Below are 20056 nucleotides of genomic sequence, written 5' to 3'. Positions count from 1 at the left end.
AGAATGTGAACTTGCTCGAGTGGCCGCCATACTCCCCAGACATAAATATTATCGAGAACATTTGGGGACTTTTATCCAGGAGAGTGTATGAAGGGGGAAGACAATTTCAAGACTCGGCAACCCTGGTTGAAGCGATTAAAAAAGCCTGGGCAACTATTTCACTGAGTGAAATTGAAAAATATTACGATTCCTTATCAAATCGAATGTTTGGAATAATTAAGAATAGGGGGGGTCATACCAAATATTAAATAATTCAGAAATAATGTCTTTTATTCTTTAAGTTACCAAGTACCATGAAATATTGCTGTGAATAATTTTTTTTAATAGTTTTGTTGGTCAAACCTATTCACTTGAGCCAAAAATAATGTAGGTTTTCAGCTATGTTTTTGAAAAAAAAATAAAAAAAATATAAAAACCAAACCAAAAAAAAAAAAACTTTTGTATTTTATAAAGAATTGATCGTTTTACTTAAAAAAAATTATTTGGTTTAAATCCGAGTGCTCGTTATGAAGATATTATGTTCTAAGTCTAAAAAAGAAGTCAAACCTATTCAGTTGAGCGGCAGTGTATGTATGTGTATGTGCTGGGCGGGAATTAGATTATATGTATATATATATAAATATATATGTGTCGTTTTATATGTCGTTTTATATGTCCTTTTATATGTCGTTTAATATGTAATTTAATCTGCCTTTTTTATATGTCGTGATATATGCCTTTTTTTAATGTCGTTTTATGTGCCTTTATATGTGTCGTTTTATGTGTATATATATGTCGTCAAGAGTCTCGCTTTTTTTTAAGTCGTGTTTCGTAGGTTTTACATATATATATTTGGTCAATTTTGGTCAATTTTTTGGTCAATTTCAGGTCAATAGAAACACCTTTTTTTTTTTTTTTTTTTTTTTTTTTTTTTTGTTGTAGTTTGTTTTAATTATTATTTGTTTCCTTTGCGTAATTGGCTGTTTCGTACAATGTTCTTATGGCTGCTGTGTACAATTGACTGTGGCGGTACTTGCTAGCTTACGGCTCGCTGGCCTGCTGGCCTACTGGCTGGCTCCTCGGCGCGGCTGCTGCGCGCGTGTGCGGCTCTAGCACGGGCGGAAAATCAGGCTCTGGAGGCTAGTGATCTTGCGCTCCTGGCGGCTGCTCCGGCCGGGAATGGGCAAGGTGCGTGGGCACGTTAGCCCTCGACCGGCCAACTGACACTGGGACTGAAACTGACACTAAGGCTGACACTGAGAGTGGGCGCAGGCACGTCCGCACTCGACCAACTGATCAACACGACGATCTGACTGACTGACTGAGACTGAGAGTGGGCGCAGGCACGTCCGCACTCGACCAACTGATCAACACGACGATCTGACTGACTGACTGAGACTGAGAGTGGGGCGCAAGGCACGTCCGCACTCGACCAACTACACAACACGACTGTGTTGGTGAGACTCTCTCTTGAAGAGAGAGAGTAAAGAGGACCAAGATTGGTCAGAAAAGCGCTACACTGAGCAAAATTGGGGTTGGTCAGAGGGATGAATAGTTATGAATGGGGATGGATTTTCCTTGTCAAGAATGTGAAACGGACAATTTGGACAAAATAAAAAGTGGAAAATCAAGAAACTCAACAATTTAAATATAAACATTATCCCTAAGGTCGTCTTTTTTAAGCAGTTGCCAGGAACACTCACTCACAGATGGGTTAACCAGCCCGTATATATCTACGCAGCAACCGGGCCTGAGGATACGGAAACATGGAAACATGGATTTGTCAAGTGCATACTTATGATAACTTAACTAATGCATCTAGACAGGACACTTCTCCACTTCGTAAATTGGCGCCACCGCTTGTCCATTTTGTGCTCTATAAAAAAAAAATTTAACATGGGCAAAAAAAAATAGAGTCACAACACTAAGAAGACGTTAAAAGCGGGGCAATACATTTCTAGCAAATTCATTAAACTAGTGGTCCTGCCATTGCGAAACGTCACAACACAATTAGCTGCACACTCCTTAGCGTACGTTCCGCAATGGCAGGACAGCAGAGAAGTGCCCTTCATTAGCCTAATATTTAGTTGTCCCTATTGCCCTACCTCCTCCAAATTGGGTCCAAGTCGGCCGGCTGGCGCGGCAGACCACGGTGTCCCATTACTCTGTTGAGCAACATTTTTGCACCGTGGCTGCCGCTGTAGCAGGCCGACAAGGACAATTAGCCTAACAAGAACTACGTTAATTATTATTGTCAAGTTGATTTACATGAATCTTATAATGAAAAACAAGAAACTAAAAAACAACATAAATTAACAAAAATAATAAAAAACAAAAAGATTTGAGTCAAGTCTAACATTAAAAGAATCACAAAACAGTGTGATTCTTACGAGATGAGAACACAAATAAAAACAAGATTGGTCAAGATAAGAATTTGGAGGAGGACATTTAGCGAGACAAACAAGATGAAAATAATTATCTAAAGTCCATTGAGAAGGATGTCCAGCGTTGGGCCCTTCAAATAGGCCATCCTCATCCAGGCAGGGGGGGGTCATCTCCAATCCAGGGCGAGTGCAAAACATCTTCAGCATCCTGATCAGTGGATGCCCTCCAGGCCAAGACATCAGAGGATGGAGGACGCCTGGATGGCCCGACATGGCCACAATTGGGGGCTGAGTCGGGCTCATTGGTAATGGGCGGCCAGGATTGGTCGCCCTCAGGACATCCTTCATTTGCATTGGGCCCAAATTATGGCCCGGACTTGGCCGCTGCTTGCGGGAGACAGCCAGGATTGACTGCCAATAGGACGTCCTTCATTTGCATTGGGCCATGATAAGAGGCCAGGCTTGGCCGCATACTTGCGGGTGACAGCCAGGATTGACTGCCAAGAGGACATCCTTCATTTGCATCGGGCCATAATTTTTGGCCAGACTTGGCCGCATACTTGCGGCTGGGACTGGCTCGTTGACGGGCGACAGCAGGATTGACTGTCAACAGGACTTCCTTCTTTCATCTTGTTTTGCCCAAAAAGGGCCATCTCGGGCAGGAACAGGCGACGGCAAAAATTCTGATTTGGCCAAACTAGTTGGCCAAAAGCGTGAAATAACAGAATGCAGCATCTGGCTTGTTGCCTAGGAGTGCCAGTCCATAGGCAAGGATATCCAGGATTCGTTTCATACTGCAATCTGAATAAAGGGGTTGGCAGATTTTCTTGGAACTCAAACTTGACATTTCATTGACCAGAATTAGTGTAAATATCACTACTGCAGAATTTGCACAACTGCTTTTGGTTTGCCAGACCAGAAAGCAGGAAAATCATCACACAATAAAATAAATTATTTCGGTTTGCCAGACCGGAGAAAAACAAAAATAAATTCAGAATTCCAAATTTGACCAATAAATATTGGCCAAATTCAAAAGTTGTACTTTGCAGGATCCTATCAGCTGTTTAGGTTTGCCAGGCCGTAAACAGAAAATTATTGCACTGGGTTATTCTAGAAAAATCTTAAGGATAAAGAAATAAATTTGCTATGGTTTGCCAGACCGAGGCAAAAATATTGAGATTCAGATTTTGGCCAAGCACAAGCGTTGGCCAAATTCATCCATTATCATTCACAAGATCAGCTCATCTGCTTTGGTTTGCCAGACCAAGAGGCAGAGAGACTACTAAACAAGAAAAATCTAGAAAAGCCACAAAAAAGGATCAAAATAAAATTGTTTGCTTCGGCTTGCCAGGCCGAGAGCAGGGACATCTGGAATTCAAGAAAATATTTAGGATTCTTCAATAATATTCAAAATCTGCAGGATCAAAATTCAATTGCCAAGGCTTGCCAGGCCAAGGCTAAATAATATTGGTCAAGTTCACCAGCTTGGGTTTGCCAAGACGAGAGCTGGGTAAAGTTGTTTTAAGAGTTCGTTCATCAATTCATAAAATAAAAAAGAGTCGGGTCATAAATTCATAAAAATGTGTCAGATGTTTTATGATTAGTAAATGATAACAAAATGAGGAAAATAATGAATAAAAAAAAAAAAATCGCTTCGGGGCATGTTAATAATTAGTAGGTGTTTCAATGTTGAATAATTTCCCTTTTGTTATCATTAAATATTAGACTCAATTGATTCGTTTAGTGTGTGTTAATAATTGTGCAATATTAGGTAATGGCGTGCAATTAGTAAAATAGTGTGCAATTTATAATATTTAGAGTGTGCAATTGTGGGCAGGGGGGGAAGGGGAAATAGTTTTGTTGCAGCAACATATATGTGCATAACTTTGGCAGCAACATGTGAATGCTAGCAACAAAAGTCCCAAGTATGTGAATACTTTATGGTTTGTGACTTGGGTAAATCTGTGTGTATGTATTTCCCAGTGTTTCAATTTCTCTCCCTTAAAACCCATTGATGCAATGCGTTAAATCAATATGTGTGAGTAAAAAAGGTTTGTTCTTAAACTCACCGATCTTTAAATCCTCTCTTAAGCTGGCCATCACGTTTTAAGTTGGGGAAATAAATAGCATGCATATGTATGTGTGACATAAATGTATTGCGGGATTTAATTGGCAAAATTAAATCCCGAAAATTGCACTATGACACAAAATAAAATAGATTAAAATAATAAAATTGCACAGCCGATGTTTTATGGTTTCTTCTCTTTCCCCTAGAAAAGAAAACGGAAATATTGCACTTTAGATGTATGTTTGTAAATGGGGAAATTGCACAAATATTCAATTTTTCTTTTAGTTTATCAGCCCTTGGCTGTTGGCCAATATTTCATATTAAATTTTAACGATTTTGGCCTTAAATCGGCATTAATTTAACACATAGAAAGCACGTGGAAAAAATGGTTGCGTTCGCTCGCATCAACACACGGAGACTGATCATACATGGCAGAATAAAATAAAGTACGAACATTTACTTGCATGGGAACGATGGAATCAGAACGTGCATATGTACATATATAGCAACTTTTTCCAATTATTTAAAATAAATCAAATAAGAATTTGTTTACTTGGCAATTGGCAAATTATTAACATGAATGGAGTATTTCCCTGACTCAGAGGGTTTTATTATCATACTTATTAGATTTTGGAAAATTTTTATGGCTCAATATATATATGAATATTTGCATTTTAAATGTAACGATATTTATTAGGCAATTGGCAATTATTAAAATAAAGAGAATATTTGAGAAATCTCCCTGACTTGAGATTTACTGGTTCCTTGGACATGGATAATTTCAGGCTCATTGTGTGAGATTGCTTATGTGTGTGATAATGAGTCCTTTGAATTAACGGAAAGACATTGGCTGGATCTGACAAGGTTGACAAAAAATCGAGACGATAATGCCGCCAGGATCTGGCGACAAATGTAACATTTGGTGGGGGAATAATTTTCCCTAAATTAATATTATAATTATAATGACCCACTAGGGGGCATCCACCATGGCAGGAGATGTCGTCAGGAAATAAATTATCGTATAAAATTGCCCCAATAGGGGGCATCCAGAGTGTAAATACCTTCGTCAGTCCTTAGATCCTTAGAGTTAGTTAGCCTTGTCGTCCATGTTAGGTGTCGTCAAGGATGTATGTATACACAATATCACAGTTTGTTCAATGAGCAGCCCAAAATGGGCTGTATAGTGGCAGGCAAAAGAATTTTTGTGAGTCCTTAAAAGGACCATGGCATCATCACAGGAGAGTCGGGTGGCATCAGGTCAGCAGAGGGAGACTGGAAAGAATTTCAGATGAGCCCCACAGAAGTGGCTATAAAATGGAAAAATTCCATAAATAGCCAAGTGTAGCCGCCCATAGTGGCAGGCAGGGGGCGTGGCAAAATTCTGCAATAGGTCCAATCCAGTCCCAGGCATCATCCTGCTGGTATTGGATGTCATCCAGGGTGAATAGCAGTGCTCCTTAAAAATTTCGACCAACAGGTGAAATTTTTCACAAGAGGTCAAAACGTACGCCCATGGTGGCGCTAAGGGGGCGTGGCTAAAATTCCGGAGTTGGTGTTTCCCGGTCCTTAGCTTCATCCTGAAGGCGATGATAGTCATCCTGGACGCATGATAGAGCCCCGTAACATTCCAGCCATACCCAGTGGAAGTGACCATCAAGTGTGAATTTTCACGTGTGGCCATTACATACGCCCATGGTGGCGCTAGGAGGGCGTGGCTAAAATTCTGCAAATGGTCCAATCCAGTCCTAAGCATCATCCTGCTGGTATTGGATGTCATCCAGGGTGAATAGCAGTGCTCCTTAAAAATTTCGACCAACAGGTGAAATTTTTCACAAGAGGTCAAAACGTACGCCCATGGTGGCGCTCAGGGGGCGTGGCTAAAATTCCGGAGTTGGTGTTTCCCAGTCCTTAGCTTCATCCTGAAAGCGATGGTAGACATCCTGGGCGCAGGATAGAGCCCCGTAACAATCCAGCCATACCCAATGGAAATGACCATCACATGTGAAATTTCACGTGTGGCCATTACATGCGCCCATGGTGGCGCTAGGAGGGCGTGGCTAAAATTCTGCAAATGGTCCAATCCAGTCCTAAGCATCATCCTGCTGGTATTGGATGACATCCAGATTGAATGTCAGTGCTCCTTCAAAATTTCGACCCTCAGGTGAAATTTTTTCACAAGAGGTCAAAACATACGCCCATGGTGGCGTTCAGGGGGCGTGGCTAAAATTCCGGAGTTGGTGTATCCAGGTCCTTAGCTTCATCCTGAAAGCGATGGTAGACATCCTGGGCGCAGGATAGAGCCCCGTAACAATCCAGCCATACCCAATGGAAATGACCGTCACATGTGAATTTTCACGTGTGGCCATTAAAAACGCCCATGGTGGCGCTAGGAGGGCGTGGCTAAAATTCTGCAAATGATCCAATCCAGTCCTAAGCATCATCCTGCTGGTATTGGATGACATCTAAATTGAATGGCAGTGCTCCTTCAAAATTTCGACCATCAGGTGAAATTTTTCACAAGAGGTCGAAACACACGCCCATGGTGGCGCTCAGGGGGCGTGGCTAAAATTCAGGAGTTGATGAATCCTGGTCCTTAGGGACCTCCTGATGGTGTTGAATAGCATCCGAGGTGGAAAACAGCGCTCCATAAAATTTTTTCCATACCCAAGAAGTGGTGGTCAACACATGAGATTTTTCATATGTGACCAATACATACGCCCATGGTGGCGCTAAGGGGGCGTGGCAAAAATTCCATAATTGGTGTTGGCTAGTCCTTAAGGTCCTCCTGAAGGTGTTGAATAGCATCCGAGGTGGAAAACAGCGCTCCATAAAAGTTTTGCCATACCCAAGAAGTAGTGGTCAACACATGAGATTTTTCATATGTGACCAATACATACGCCCATGGTGGCGCTAAGGGGGCGTGGCAAAAATTCAACAATTGGCATTTTCTGGTCCACAGCATCATCCTAAAGGTGTTGGAAGACGTCCACAGTGGAAAATAGTGTCCCATACGTTTTCAACCATACCAAGTGAAAATCGGGATCACCAAATTCGTCCAAAAGTCGCTCGGAAGGAAGCAAATCTGTTATTAATGAGGACAATAGAGGAGTTGGACTTCGGGAGGATTAGTAATATTTGGAGTAAATACGGCCCAATAAGAAAAAGGATAAAATGCAGCTGGCTGCCAACTAGGGTGAAGCGTATCCAGAGCCCCTTCAAAAACAGCCTTAAGTGAGGGGATAGAAATTTGGGCAAGCTGCAAATTAAACATAAAGTGGGCCATCAGCAAATAGCGCCTCCGTTATTGAGTCATTAATGGAGCCAGAGAAGAATCCTGCTGCAATCATAGAGTCGCTATGATCCTTAGCATGAGAGCGAGTCCTCTTGACGCGATTCCCGAGGGGGACGTCAGGCGAAGCTTCCCTTGCCGTAGCAATGCCCGCAGAGGTTAGCAGCTTATTAAAGAGTTTATTAAATAAGTTTTCTAACTTATCTAGTCTGGCCTGAGTCCTAATGTGCAGCTTCAGGAGCTGCGCATAATTCTGCTGAATTTTGTTCACCTGGCTATTTTGGACTTCCACATAGTTGCCCTTCTGCTGGCTGAGGCTCTGACTCTGGCCACGATTAGCATTAGGAGTGACCTGAGTAGAAGAGCGCTGCTGACGAACGTAAGCCAAGTTTCCAGTTCGCTCAGCCCTAAGTTTAGCCTGGAATCGGGACAAGTGAGCCTCAGCAGGGTTTTTTGCTCGGCTAGCTAAGCCATAGGCATTGGAGTTGTTAGGTTGACTTCTTCTAAAGGGATTCCTGACAATCCTATTTTGAGGCTGTTCCTGTTGCTGCTGGCTGGGATTCTGACTACTTCTAGAGTTGGCCTGGCCATTAGAGTTCCTGTCATAAGTCTGCAGCGGCTGCCAATAGTTGAGGCTGCCTGTCCTCTGTGGGGGCTGTTGTCGCCCTGGCTGACGTCTGTGCTGACGCTGATGTTGCTGGTGCTGGTGTTGCCATTGATGACGTTGCTGGCGCTGGTGCTGTTTACTTTGCTGCCTAACATTAGTCCTAGGAGTGGATCTTGAGTTAGCATTAGAAGCCTGAGAACTGCTAATCCTCTGAGATCTGCCCTGAAAGCGCCTAGAAGAGCCATCTGAATGGGAAGGCTGACTCCCAAATAGCTGCTGCCTAATTTCCATGTATTTGGGGCATCCTCTATAGCTGCTAATGTGAGGCCCATTGCAGTTGATGCACTTGGCGGGGACTATTCTCTTTCCTCTACAAACATGAGTTGGATGTGGGCCGGCGCATTTCATACAAGAAAAGTTGTTCTTGCATTGCCACTTGAAATGCCCAAAGCCTTGGCATTTGTAGCATTGGGCTAACTGGCTGGTAGAATTGGTCGAAGTAGAGGAAGGAACCATGGCCAAGGAAACGGCGGGGGCAACAGGACGGGCTACAGCAGAGGAGGGTGACGGTACAGTAGGAGTGGCGTTGAGAGTTGGCACAGAGATGGGATTGACATTGGCGCCATCTATATTGCCAACGGGGCCATCAACACCAGTCATCGGGTCGTCAACAATGGTATTATTGGCTACACTAGGTGTTTGTTGTTGTAGCTGCGGTTGCTGGTGTTGATGCTGTTGTTGAAGTTGCTGTAGCTGCTGCATTTCCAGATTCAACTTTCTATCCCTGTTGTAGCTTTGTGCGAAATTGCACTTGAAGACAGGCGCTTGAATATTAGCAGAGGGGGGAGGGGGGACCCCTTCAGTAGAAATAAAAGGAGCAGCAGTAGAAGGTCCGGGTAGAAGAGGAGACTTGGCTGGTCCTGGATCATTAGGGACGGGACGCTTGGGGTCGCTCATCAAACGGGCAGCAGAGGCAGAGAGTAATCTCTTTGCATTAGCCCTTTCAACCCGCGATCTAATTAGGGCCATGAGGATTTTCTTTCTCCGTTTCTCTATCTTTTTCATTTTAGAATAGGGAGAGAGTGCCGAGTCACTACCAGAGGACGGCCGCGAGGTAACATTAGAATTGGTGTCGTTAATAGTGACCGAATCATAAGTGTTTCTATGCTTGCGTTTAGGATTGTTAAGAGAGCTTCTGAGAGTACGAGTTGGAGGCGCATCAGATCCGTTAGAATTGGGAGAGACGGAAGAAGGGGAGGAGGAAGAACAGAGGCGGAGCCTACTCTTCTCTTTAGTAGTGCTCTTTCTATTAGAGCTCTCTTTAGTGTTGCTCTCTTTGGCAATTTTCTCTTTAGTAAGAGCATCATTATTAAGAGAGCTGAGAGAAGTTGTGAGGGGAGTACTACATAATGATATGATCTTAGACTCACCCTTATTTAAGCCTCTCTTTGCCATCTTCCGTTTTCTTCGCTCCGCCTTTCTTAGCTCAGGAATGGACCTCTCTCCAGATAGGCTGCCGTTTAAATGCCCAATAGAATAGCGGTTCTCCTGCTCCTCCTTTTGTGCGACGCTTCCAATTGCGCCAAAATTGCCAAAAATTGACTAATTTTGTGCAATATGCTTTGCCGTGACTGTACTTGGCCGCCAAAATTGGTGATGATGCCGTTGCTGCAGAATAAACGGTTATGAGGCACACACACAGGTGCGCAATAATTGGCGCCAAATATATATGTATGTGTATGTGCTGGGCGGGAATTAAATAATATATATATAAATATATATGTGTCGTTTTATATGTCGTTTTATATGTCCTTTTATATGTCGTTTAATATGTAATTTAATCTGCCTTTTATATGTCGTGAAATATGCCTTTTTATATGTCTTTTAATGTGCCTTTTTTTTGTGTCGTTTTATGTGTATATATATGTCGTCAGGAGTCTCGCTTTTTTTTATGTCGTGTTTCGTAGGTTTTACATGTATATATTTGGTCAATTTAGGTCAGTTTTTTGGTCAATTTCAGGTCAATAGAAACACCTCTTTTTTTTTTTATTTTGTTGTTGATTGTTTTAATTATTATTTGTTTCCTTTACGTAATTGGCTGTTTCGTACAATGTTCTTATGGCTGCTGTGTACAATTGGCTGTGGCGGTACTTGCTAGCTTACGGCTCGCTGGCCTGCTGGCCTACTGGCTGGCTCCTCGGCGCGGCTGCTGCGCGCGTGTGCGGCTCTAGCACGGGCGGAAAATCAGGCTCTGGAGGCTAGTGATCTTGCGCTCCTGGCGGCTGCTCCGGCCGGGAATGGGCAAGGGGCGTGGGCACTGGCCCTCGACCGGCCAACTGACACTGGGACTGAAACTGACACTGACACTGGGGCTGACACTGAGAGTGGGCGCAGGCACGTCCGCACTCGACCAACTGATCAACACGACGATCTGACTGAGACTGTCAATCTGACTGAGAGTGGGGCGCAAGGCACGTCCGCACTCGACCAACTACACAACACGACGATCTGACTGAGACTCTCTCTTGAAGAGAGAGAGTAAAGAGGACCAAGATTGGTCAGAAAACGCTACACTGAGCAAAATTAGGGTTGGTCAGAGGGATGAATAGTTATAAATGTGAATGGATTTTCCTTGTCAAGAATGTGAAACAGACAATTTGGACAAAATAGAAAAGTGGAAAATCAAGAAGCTCAACAACTTAAATATAAATATTATCCCTAATTTAAATATAAACATTATCCCTAAGGTCGTCTTTTTTAAGCAGTTGCCAGGAACACTCACTCACAGATGGGTTAACCAGCCCGTATATATCTACGCAGCAACCGGGCCTGAGGATACGGAAACATGGAAACATGGATTTGTCAAGTGCATACTTATCATAACTTAACTAATGCATCTAGACAGGACACTTCTCCGCTTCGTAATTTGGCACCACCGCTCGTCCATTTTGTGCTCTATAAAAAAAAAATTTACCATGGGCAAAAAAAAATAGAGTCACAACACTAAGAAGACGTAAAAAAAAGCGGGGTAAAACATTTCTAGCAAATTCATTAAACTAGTGGTCCTGTCATTGCGAAACGTCACAACACAATTAGCTGCACACTCCTTAGCGTACGTTCCGCAATGACAGGACAGCAGAGAAATGCCCTTCGTTAGCCTAACATTTAGTTGTCCCTAATGCCCTGCCTCCTCCAAATTGGGTCCAAGGCGGCCAGCTGTCGCGGCAGTCCACGGTGTCCCATTACTCTGTTGAGCAACATTTTTGCACCGTGGCTGCCGCTGTAGCAGGCCGACAAGGACAATTAGCCTAACAAGAACTACGTTAATTATTATTGTCAAGTTGATTTACATGAATCTTATAATGAAAACAAGAAACTAAAAACAACATAAATTAACAAAAATAATAAAAAAAAAAAAGATTTGAGTCAAGTCTAACATTAAAAGAATCACAAAACAGTGTGATTCTTACGAGATGAGAACACAAATAAAAAACAAAGATTGGTCAAGAAAAGAATTTGGAGGAGGACTTTTAGCAAGACAAACAAGATGAAAATAATTATTTAAAGTCCATTGAGAAGGATGTCCAGCGTTGGGCCCTTCAAATAGGCCATCCTCATCCATGCAGGGGGGGGGTCATCTCCAATCCAGGGCGAGTGCAAAACATCTTCAGCATCCTGATCGGTGGATGCCCTCAAGGCCGAGACATCAGAGGATGGAGGACGCCTGGATGGCCCGACATGGCCACAATTGGGGGCTGAGTCGGGCTCATTGGTAATGGGCGGCCAGGATTGGTCGCCCTCAGGACATCCTTCATTTGCATTGGGCCCAAATTATGGCCCGGACTTGGCCGCTGCTTGCGGTAGACAGCCAGGATTGACTGCCAATAGGACGTCCTTCATTTGCATTGGGCCATGATTTTTGGCCGGACATGGCCGCTACTTGCAGGTGACAGCCAGGATTGACTGCCAATAGGACATCCTTCATTTGCATTAGGCCATGATTTATGGCCAGAATTAGCCGCTACTTGCGGCTAAGACTGGCTCATTGGCGGGTGACAGCCAGGATTGACTGCCAAGAGGACATCCTTCATTTGCATTGGGCCGTGATTTTTTGGCCAGACTTGGCCGCTACTTGCGGCTGGGACTGGCTCGTTGACGGGAGACAGCCAGGATTGACTGTCAACAGGACATCCTTCATTTGCGTTGGGCCATGATTTTTTGGCCAGACTTGGCCGCATACTTGCGGCTGGGACTGGCTCGTTGACGGGAGACAGCCAGGATTGACTGTCAACAGGACTTCCTTCTTTCATCTTGTTTTGCCCAAAAAGGGCCATCTCGGGCAGGAACAGGCGGCGGCAAGAATTCTGATTTGGCCAAACTAGTTGGCCAAAAGCGTGAAATAACAGAATGCAGCATCTGGCTTGTTGCCTAGGAGTGCCAGTCCATAGGCAAGGATATCCAGGATTCGTTTCATACTGCAATCTGAATAAAGGGGTTGGCAGATTTTCTTGGAACTCAAACTTGACATTTCATTGATCGGAATTAGTGTAAATAACGCTACTGCAGAATTCGCACAGCTGCTTTTGGTTTGCCAGACCAGAAAGCAGGAAAATCATCACACGATAAATAAATTATTTCGGTTTGCCAGACCGGAGAAAAACAAAAATAAATTCAGGATTCCAAATTTGACCAATAAATATTGGCCAAATTCAATAGTTGTACTTTGCAGGATCCTATCAACTGTTTAGGTTTGCCAGGCCGTAAACAGAAAATTATTGCACTGGGTTATTCTAGAAAAATCTTAAGGATAAAGGAATAAATTTGCTATGGTTTGCCAGACCCAATAAGCAAAAAATATTGAGATTCAGATTTTGGCCAAGCACAAGCGTTGGCCAAATTCATCCATTATCGTTCACAAGAACAGCTCATCTGCTTTGGTTTGCCAGACCAAGAGGCAGAGAGACTATTAAACAGGATAAATCTAGAAAACCACCACCAAAGGATCAAAATAAATTGTTTGCTTCGGCTTGCCAGGCCGAAAGCAGGGACATCTGGAATTCAAGAAAATATTTAGTATTCTTCAATAATATTCAAAAACTGCAGGATCAAAATTCAATTGCCATGGCTTGCCAGGCCAAGGCAGGATAATATTGGTCAAGTTCACCAGCTTGGGTTTGCCAAGACGAGAGCTGGGAAAAGTTGTTTTAAGAGTTCGTTCATCGGTTCATAAAACAAAAAGAGTCGGGTCATAAATTCATAAAAATGTGTCAGATGTTTTATTGATTAGTGAATGATAACAAAATGAGGAAAATAATGAATAAAAAATCGCTTCGGGGCATGTTAATAATTAGTAGGTGTTTCAATGTTGAATTAATTTCCCTTTTGTTATCATAAAATATTAGACTCAGTTGATTCGTTTAGTGTGTGTTAATAATTGTGCAATATTAGGTAATGGCGTGCAATTAGTAAAATAGTGTGCAATTTATAATATTTAGTGTGTGCAATTGAGGGCAGGGGGGGGGGAAGGGGAAATAGTTTTGTTGCAGCAACATATATGTGCGTAACTTTGGCAGCAACATGTGTATGCTAGCAACAAAGTCCCAAGTATGTGAATACTTAATGGTTTGTGACTTGGGTAATTATGTGTGTATGTATTTCCCAGTGTTTCAATTTCCCTCCCTTAAAACCCATTGATGCAATGCGTTAAATCAATATGTGTGAGTAAAAAAGGTTTTGTTCTTAAACTCACCGATCTTTAAATCCTCTCTTAAGCCGGCCATCACGTTTTTAATTGGGGAAATAAATAGCAGCATGTGTATGTATGTGTGACATACATATATTGTGGGATTTAATTGGCAAAATTAAATCCCAAAATTGCACTTTGACACAGAATAAAATAAAATAAAATAAATATAATAAAATTGCACAGCCGATGTTTATGGTTACTTCTCATTCCCCTAGAAAAGAAAATATTGCACTTTAGATATATGTTTTTAACTGGGGAAATTGCACAAATATTCAATTTTTTCTTTTAGTTTTCAGCCCTTGGCTGTTGGCCAATATTTCACATTAAAAGTTTTACGATTTTGGCCATCAATCGGCATTAATTTAACACATAGAAAGCACGTGGAAAAAATGGTTGCGTTCGCTCGCATCAACAAACAGAGACTGATCATACATGGCAGAATAAAATAAAGTACGAACATTTACTTGCTATGGGAACAATGGAATCGGAACGTGCATATGTACATAAATATATAGCAGTTTTTACCAGTTATTTAGAATAAATTCAAATGAGAATTTGTTTACTTGGCAATTGGCAAATTATTAACATGAATGGAATATTTCACTGACTCAGAGGGTTTAATTATCATGCTTGTTAGATTTTGGACAATTTTTTGGCTCAATATATATGTGAATATTTGCATTTTAAATATGATGATATTTTTAGGCAATTGGCAGTTATTTAAATAAAGAAAATATTAGAAAAATTTCATTGACTTGAGATTTACTGGTTCCTTGGACATGGATAATTTCAGGCTCATTGTGTGAAATTGCTTATGTGTGTGATTATGAGTCCTTTGAATTAACGGAAAGACATTGGCTAGAACTGACAAGGTTGACAAAAATCGAGACGATAGTGCCGCCAGGATCTGGCGACAAATGTAACATTTGGTGGGGGAATAATTTTCCCTAAATTAATATTATAATTATAATGACCCACTAGGGGGCATCCACCATGGCTGGAGATGTCGTCAGGAAATAAATTATCATATAAAATTGCCCCAATAGGGGGCATCCAGAGTGTAAATACCTTCGTCAGTCCTTAGATCCTTAGAATTAGTTAGCCTTGTCGTCCATGTTAGGTGTCGTCAAGGATGTGTGTATACACAATATCACAGTTTGTTCAATGAGCAGCCCAAAATGGGCTGTATAGTGGCAGGCAAAAGAATTTTTGTGAGTCCTTAAAAAGGACCATGGCATCATCACAGGAGATACGGGTGGCATTAGGTCAGCAGAGGGGGACTGGAAAGGATTTCTGATGAGCCCCACAGAAGTGGCTATAAAATGGAAAAAAAATTCCATAAATAGCCTGATGCAATCGCCCATAATGGCAGGCAGGGGGCGTGGCAAAATTCGGCATTTGGTCCAATCCAGTCCTAAGCATCATCCTGCTGGTGTTGGATGTCATCCAGGGTGAATAGCAGTGCTCCTTAAAAATTTCGTCCAACAGGTGAAATTTTTTCACAAGAGGTCAAAACGAACGCCCATGGTGGCGTTCAGGGGGCGTGGCTAAAATTCCGGAGTTGGTGTTTCCCGGTCCTTAGGTTCATCCTGCAGGCGATGGTAGTCATCCTGGACGCATGATAGAGCCCCGTAACATTCCAGCCATACCCAGTGGAAATGACCATCAAGTGTGAATTTTCACGTGTGGCCATTACATACGCCCATGGTGGCGCTAGGAGGGCGTGGCTAAAATTCTGAAATTAGTCCAATCCAGTCCTAAGTGACATCCTGCTGGTATTAAATGACCTCCAGATTGAATGGCAGCGTTCCTTCAAAATTTCGACCGTCAGGTGAAATTTTTCACAAGAGGTCGAAGCGTGCGCCCATGGTGGCGTTCAGGGGGCGTGGCTAAAATTCCGGAGTTGGTGTTTCCCGGTCCTTAGGGACCTCCTGAAGGTGTTGAATAGCATCCGAGGTGGAAGACAGCGCTCCATAAAATTTTTGCCATACCCAAGAAGTAGTGGTCAACACATGAGATTTTTCATATGTGCCCAATACGTACGCCCATGGTGGCGCTAAGGGGGCGTGGCAAAAATTCAATAATTGGTGTTGGCTAGTCCTTAAGGTCCTCCTGAAGGTGTTGAATAGCATCCGAGGTGGAAAACTGCGCTCCATAAAATTTTTGCCATACCCAAGAAGTAGTGGTCAACACATGAGATTTTTCATATGTGACCAATACATACGCCCATGGTGGCGCTAAGGGGGCGTGGCAAAAATTCCATAATTGGTGTTGGCTAGTCCTTAAGGTCCTCCTGAAGGTGTTGAATAGTATCCGAGGTGGAAAACAGCGCTCCATAAAATTTTTGCCATACCCAAGAAGTAGTGGGCAACACATGAGATTTTTCATATGTGCCCAATACATACGCCCATGGTGGCGCTAAGGGGGCGTGGCAAAAATTCAATAATTGGTGTTGGCTAGTCCTTAAGGTCCTCCTGAAGGTGTTGAATAGCATCCGAGGTGGAAAACAGCGCTCCATAAAATTTTTGCCATACCCAAGAAGTAGTGGCCAACACATGAGATTTTTCATATGTGACCAATACAAACGCCCATGGTGGCGCTAAGGGGGCGTGGCAAAAATTCAACAATTGGCATTTTCTGGTCCACAGCATCATCCTAAAGGTGTTGGAGGACGTCCACAGTGGAAAATAGTGTCCCATACGTTTTCAACCATACCAAGTGAAAATCGGGATCACCAAATTCGTCCAAAAGTCGCTCGGAAGGAAGCATATCTGTTATTAGTGAGGACAATGGAGGAGTTGGACTTCGGGAGGATTAGTAATATTTGGAGTAAATACGGCCCAATAAGAAAAAGGATAAATGCAGCTGGCTGCCAACTAGGGAGTAGCGTATCCAGAGCCCCTTCAAAAACAGCCTTAAGTGAGGGGATAGCAATTTGGGCAAGCTGCAGATTAAACATAAAGTGGGCCATCAGCAAATAGCGCCTCCGTTATTGAATCATTGATGGAGCCAGAAAAGAATCCTGCTGCAATCATAGAGTCGCTATGATCCTTTGCATGAGAGCGAGTCCTCTTGACGCGTTTCCCAAGGGGGGCGTCAGGCGAAGCTTCCCTAGCCGTAGCAATGCCCGCAGAGGTTAGCAGCTTATTAAAGAGTTTATTAAATAAGTTCTCTAACTTATCTAGTCTGGCCTGAGTCCTAATGTGCAGCTTCAGGAGCTGGGCATAATTCTGCTGAATTTTGTTCACCTGGCTGTTTTGGACTTCCACATAATTGCCCTTCTGCTGGCTAAGGCTCTGGCTCTGGCCACGATTAGCATTAGGAGTGACCTGAGTAGGAGAGCGCTGCTGACGAGCGTAAGCCAAGTTTCCGGTTCGCTCGGCCCTAAGTTTAGCCTGGAATCGGGACAAGTGAGCCTCAGCGGGGTTTTTTGGTCGGCTAGCTAAGCCAAAGGCATTGGAGTTGTTAGGTTGATTTCTTCTAAAGGGATTCCTGACAATCCTATTTTGAGGCTGTTCCTGTTGCTGCTGGCTGGGATTCTGACTACTTCTAGAGTTGGCCTGGCCATTAGAGTTCCTGTCATAAGTCTGCAGTGGCTGCCAATAGTTGAGGCTACCTGTCCTCTGTGGGGGCTGCTGTCGCCCTGGCTGACGTCTGTACTGACGCTGATGATGCTGGTGCTGGTGTTGCCATTGATGACGTTGCTGGCGCTGGTGCTGTTTACTTTGCTGCCTAACATTAGTCCTAGGAGTTGATCTTGAGTTAGCATTAGAAGCCTGAGAACTGCTAATCCTCTGAGATCTGCCCTGATAGCGTCTAGAAGAGCCATCTGAGTGGGAAGGCTGACTCCCAAATAGCTGCTGCCTAATTTCCATGTATTTGGGGCATCCTCTATAGCTGCTAATGTGAGGCCCATTGCAGTTGATGCACTTGGCGGGGACTATTCTCTTTCCTCTACAAACATGAGTTGGGTGTGGGCCGGCGCATTTCATACAAGAAAAGTTGTTCTTGCATTGCCACTTGAAATGCCCAAAGCCTTGGCATTTGTAGCATTGGGCTAACTGGCTGGTAGAATTGGTCGAAGTAGAGGAAGGAACCAGGGCCAAGGAAACGGCGGGGGCAACAGGACGGGCTACAGCAGAGGAGGGTGACGGTACAGTAGGAGTGGCGTTGAGAGTTGGCACAGAGATGGGATTGACATTGGCGCCATCTATATTGCCAACGGGGCCATCAACACCAGTCATCGGGTCGTCAACAATGGTATTATTGGCTACACTAGGTGTTTGTTGTTGTAGCTGCGGTTGCTGGTGTTGATGCTGTTGTTGAAGTTGCTGTAGCTGCTGCATTTCCAGATTCAACTTTCTATCCCTGTTGTAGCTTTGTGCGAAATTGCACTTGAAGACAGGCGCTTGAATATTAGCAGAGGGGGGAGGGGGGACCCCTTCAGTAGAAATAAAAGGAGCAGTAGTAGAAGGTCCGGGTTGAAGAGGAGACTTGGCTGGTCCCGGATCATTAGGGACGGGACGCTTGGGGTCGCTCATCAAACGGGCAGCAGAGGCAGAGAGTAATCTCTTTGCATTAGCCCTTTCAACCCGCGATCTAATTAGAGCCATGAGGATTTTCTTTCTCCGTTTCTCTACCTTTTTCATTTTAGAATAGGGAGAGAGTGCCGAGTCACTACTAGAGGACGGCCGCGAGGTAGCATTAGAATTGGTGTCGTTAATAGTGACCGAATCATAAGTGTTTCTATGCTTGCGTTTAGGATTGTTAAGAGAGCTTCTGAGAGTACGCATTGGAGGCGCATCAGATCCGTTAGAATTGGGAGAGACGGAAGAAGGGGAGGAGGAAGAACAGAGGCGGAGCCTACTCTTCTCTTTAGTAGTGCTCTTTCTATTAGAGCTCTCTTTAGTGTTGCTCTCTTTGGCAATTTTCTCTTTAGTAAGAGCATCATTATTAAGAGAGCTGAGAGAAGTTGTGAGGGGAGTACTACATAATGATATGATCTTTGACTCACCCTTATTTAAGCCTCTCTTTGCCATCTTTCGTTTTCCTCGCTCCGCCTTTCTTAGCTCAGGAATGGGACCTCTCTCCGGATAGGCTGCCGTTTAAATGCCCAATAGAATAGCGGTTCTCCTGCTTCTCCTTTTGTGCGACGCTTCCAATTGCGCCAAAATTGCCAAAAATTGACTAATTTTGTGCAAAATGCTTTGCCGTGGCTGTACTTGGCCGCCAAAATTGGTGATGATGCCGTTGCTGCAGAATAAACGGTTAAGGCACACACACAGGTGCGCAATAATTGGCGCCAAATATATATGTATGTGTATGTGCTGGGCGGGAATTAGATTATATGTATATATATATAAATATATATGTGTCGTTTTATATGTCGTTTTATATGTCCTTTTATATGTCGTTTAATATGTAATTTAATCTGCCTTTTTTATATGTCGTGATATATGCCTTTTTTTAATGTCGTTTTATGTGCCTTTATATGTGTCGTTTTATGTGTATATATATGTCGTCAAGAGTCTCGCTTTTTTTTAAGTCGTGTTTCGTAGGTTTTACATATATATATTTGGTCAATTTTGGTCAATTTTTTGGTCAATTTCAGGTCAATAGAAACACCTTTTTTTTTTTTTTTTTTTTTTTTTTTTTTTTTGTAGTTGTTTGTTCTAATTATTATTTGTTTCCTTTACGTAATTGGCTGTTTCGTACAATGTTCTTATGGCTGCTGAGTACAATTGACTGTGGCGGTACTTGCTAGCTTACGGCTCGCTGGCCTGCTGGCCTACTGGCTGGCTCCTCGGCGCGGCTGCTGCGCGCGTGTGCGGCTCTAGCACGGGCGGAAAATCAGGCTCCGGAGGATAGCGATCTTGCGCTCCTGGCGGCTGCTCCGGCCGGGAATGGGCAAGGGGCGTGGGCACGTTAGCCCTCGACCGGCCAACTGACACTGGGACTGAAACTGGGGCTGACACTGGGAGTG

At 43.3% G+C, this 20056-nt stretch overlaps 2 protein-coding genes across 3 annotated transcripts in view; both read right to left on the bottom strand.

Annotated features, from left to right (window-relative positions):
• Window positions 1-1180: 1180 nt before the first annotated feature.
• LOC123257203 (putative uncharacterized protein DDB_G0291608) lies at window positions 1181-18419 on the bottom strand. The gene is made up of 5 exons (XM_044715281.1): window positions 18136-18419; window positions 17251-17817; window positions 8806-9120; window positions 7921-8487; window positions 1181-1448 (listed from the first exon to the last, which is right to left on the bottom strand). Exons 1-5 carry the CDS (start codon window positions 18417-18419, stop codon window positions 1181-1183), a joined length of 2001 nt encoding a protein of 666 aa, XP_044571216.1.
• LOC123257281 (transcription factor stalky-like) overlaps window positions 1750-20056 on the bottom strand; it is a 40595-nt gene continuing 22288 nt past the window's right edge. For both annotated transcript variants that reach the window (XM_044715802.1, XM_044715801.1), the window contains 3 exons: window positions 14077-14284; window positions 4433-4633; window positions 1750-3869 (listed from right to left, as the gene is read on the bottom strand). The gene's annotated coding sequence lies outside the window, so the exon portion shown is untranslated. The remainder of the gene's footprint in view (window positions 3870-4432; window positions 4634-14076; window positions 14285-20056) is intronic.

This window comes from Drosophila ananassae, chromosome 3L (genome assembly GCF_017639315.1).
Source record: "Drosophila ananassae strain 14024-0371.13 chromosome 3L, ASM1763931v2, whole genome shotgun sequence".
Taxonomy (NCBI): Eukaryota; Metazoa; Arthropoda; class Insecta; order Diptera; family Drosophilidae; genus Drosophila; species Drosophila ananassae.
Note: the sequence above shows the minus strand (reverse complement) of the source record. Positions and strands in the feature narration are given on the sequence as shown.

Excerpts from the sequence above, each read along its gene's own strand:
- LOC123257203 (XM_044715281.1), bottom strand. The coding sequence starts at position 18,419 with ATGCAGCAGCTACAGCAACTTCAACAACAGCATCAACACCAGCAACCG. Across the intron at positions 8,488-8,805 it reads TCGACCAATTCTACCAGCCA|GACTAATGTTAGGCAGCAAA; the intron begins GTTAGCCCAATG and ends ATCCACTCCTAG. Across the intron at positions 1,449-7,920 it reads ACTCAGGCCAGACTAGATAA|AGAGAGTCTCACCAACACAG; the intron begins GTTAGAAAACTT and ends TCTCTCTTCAAG.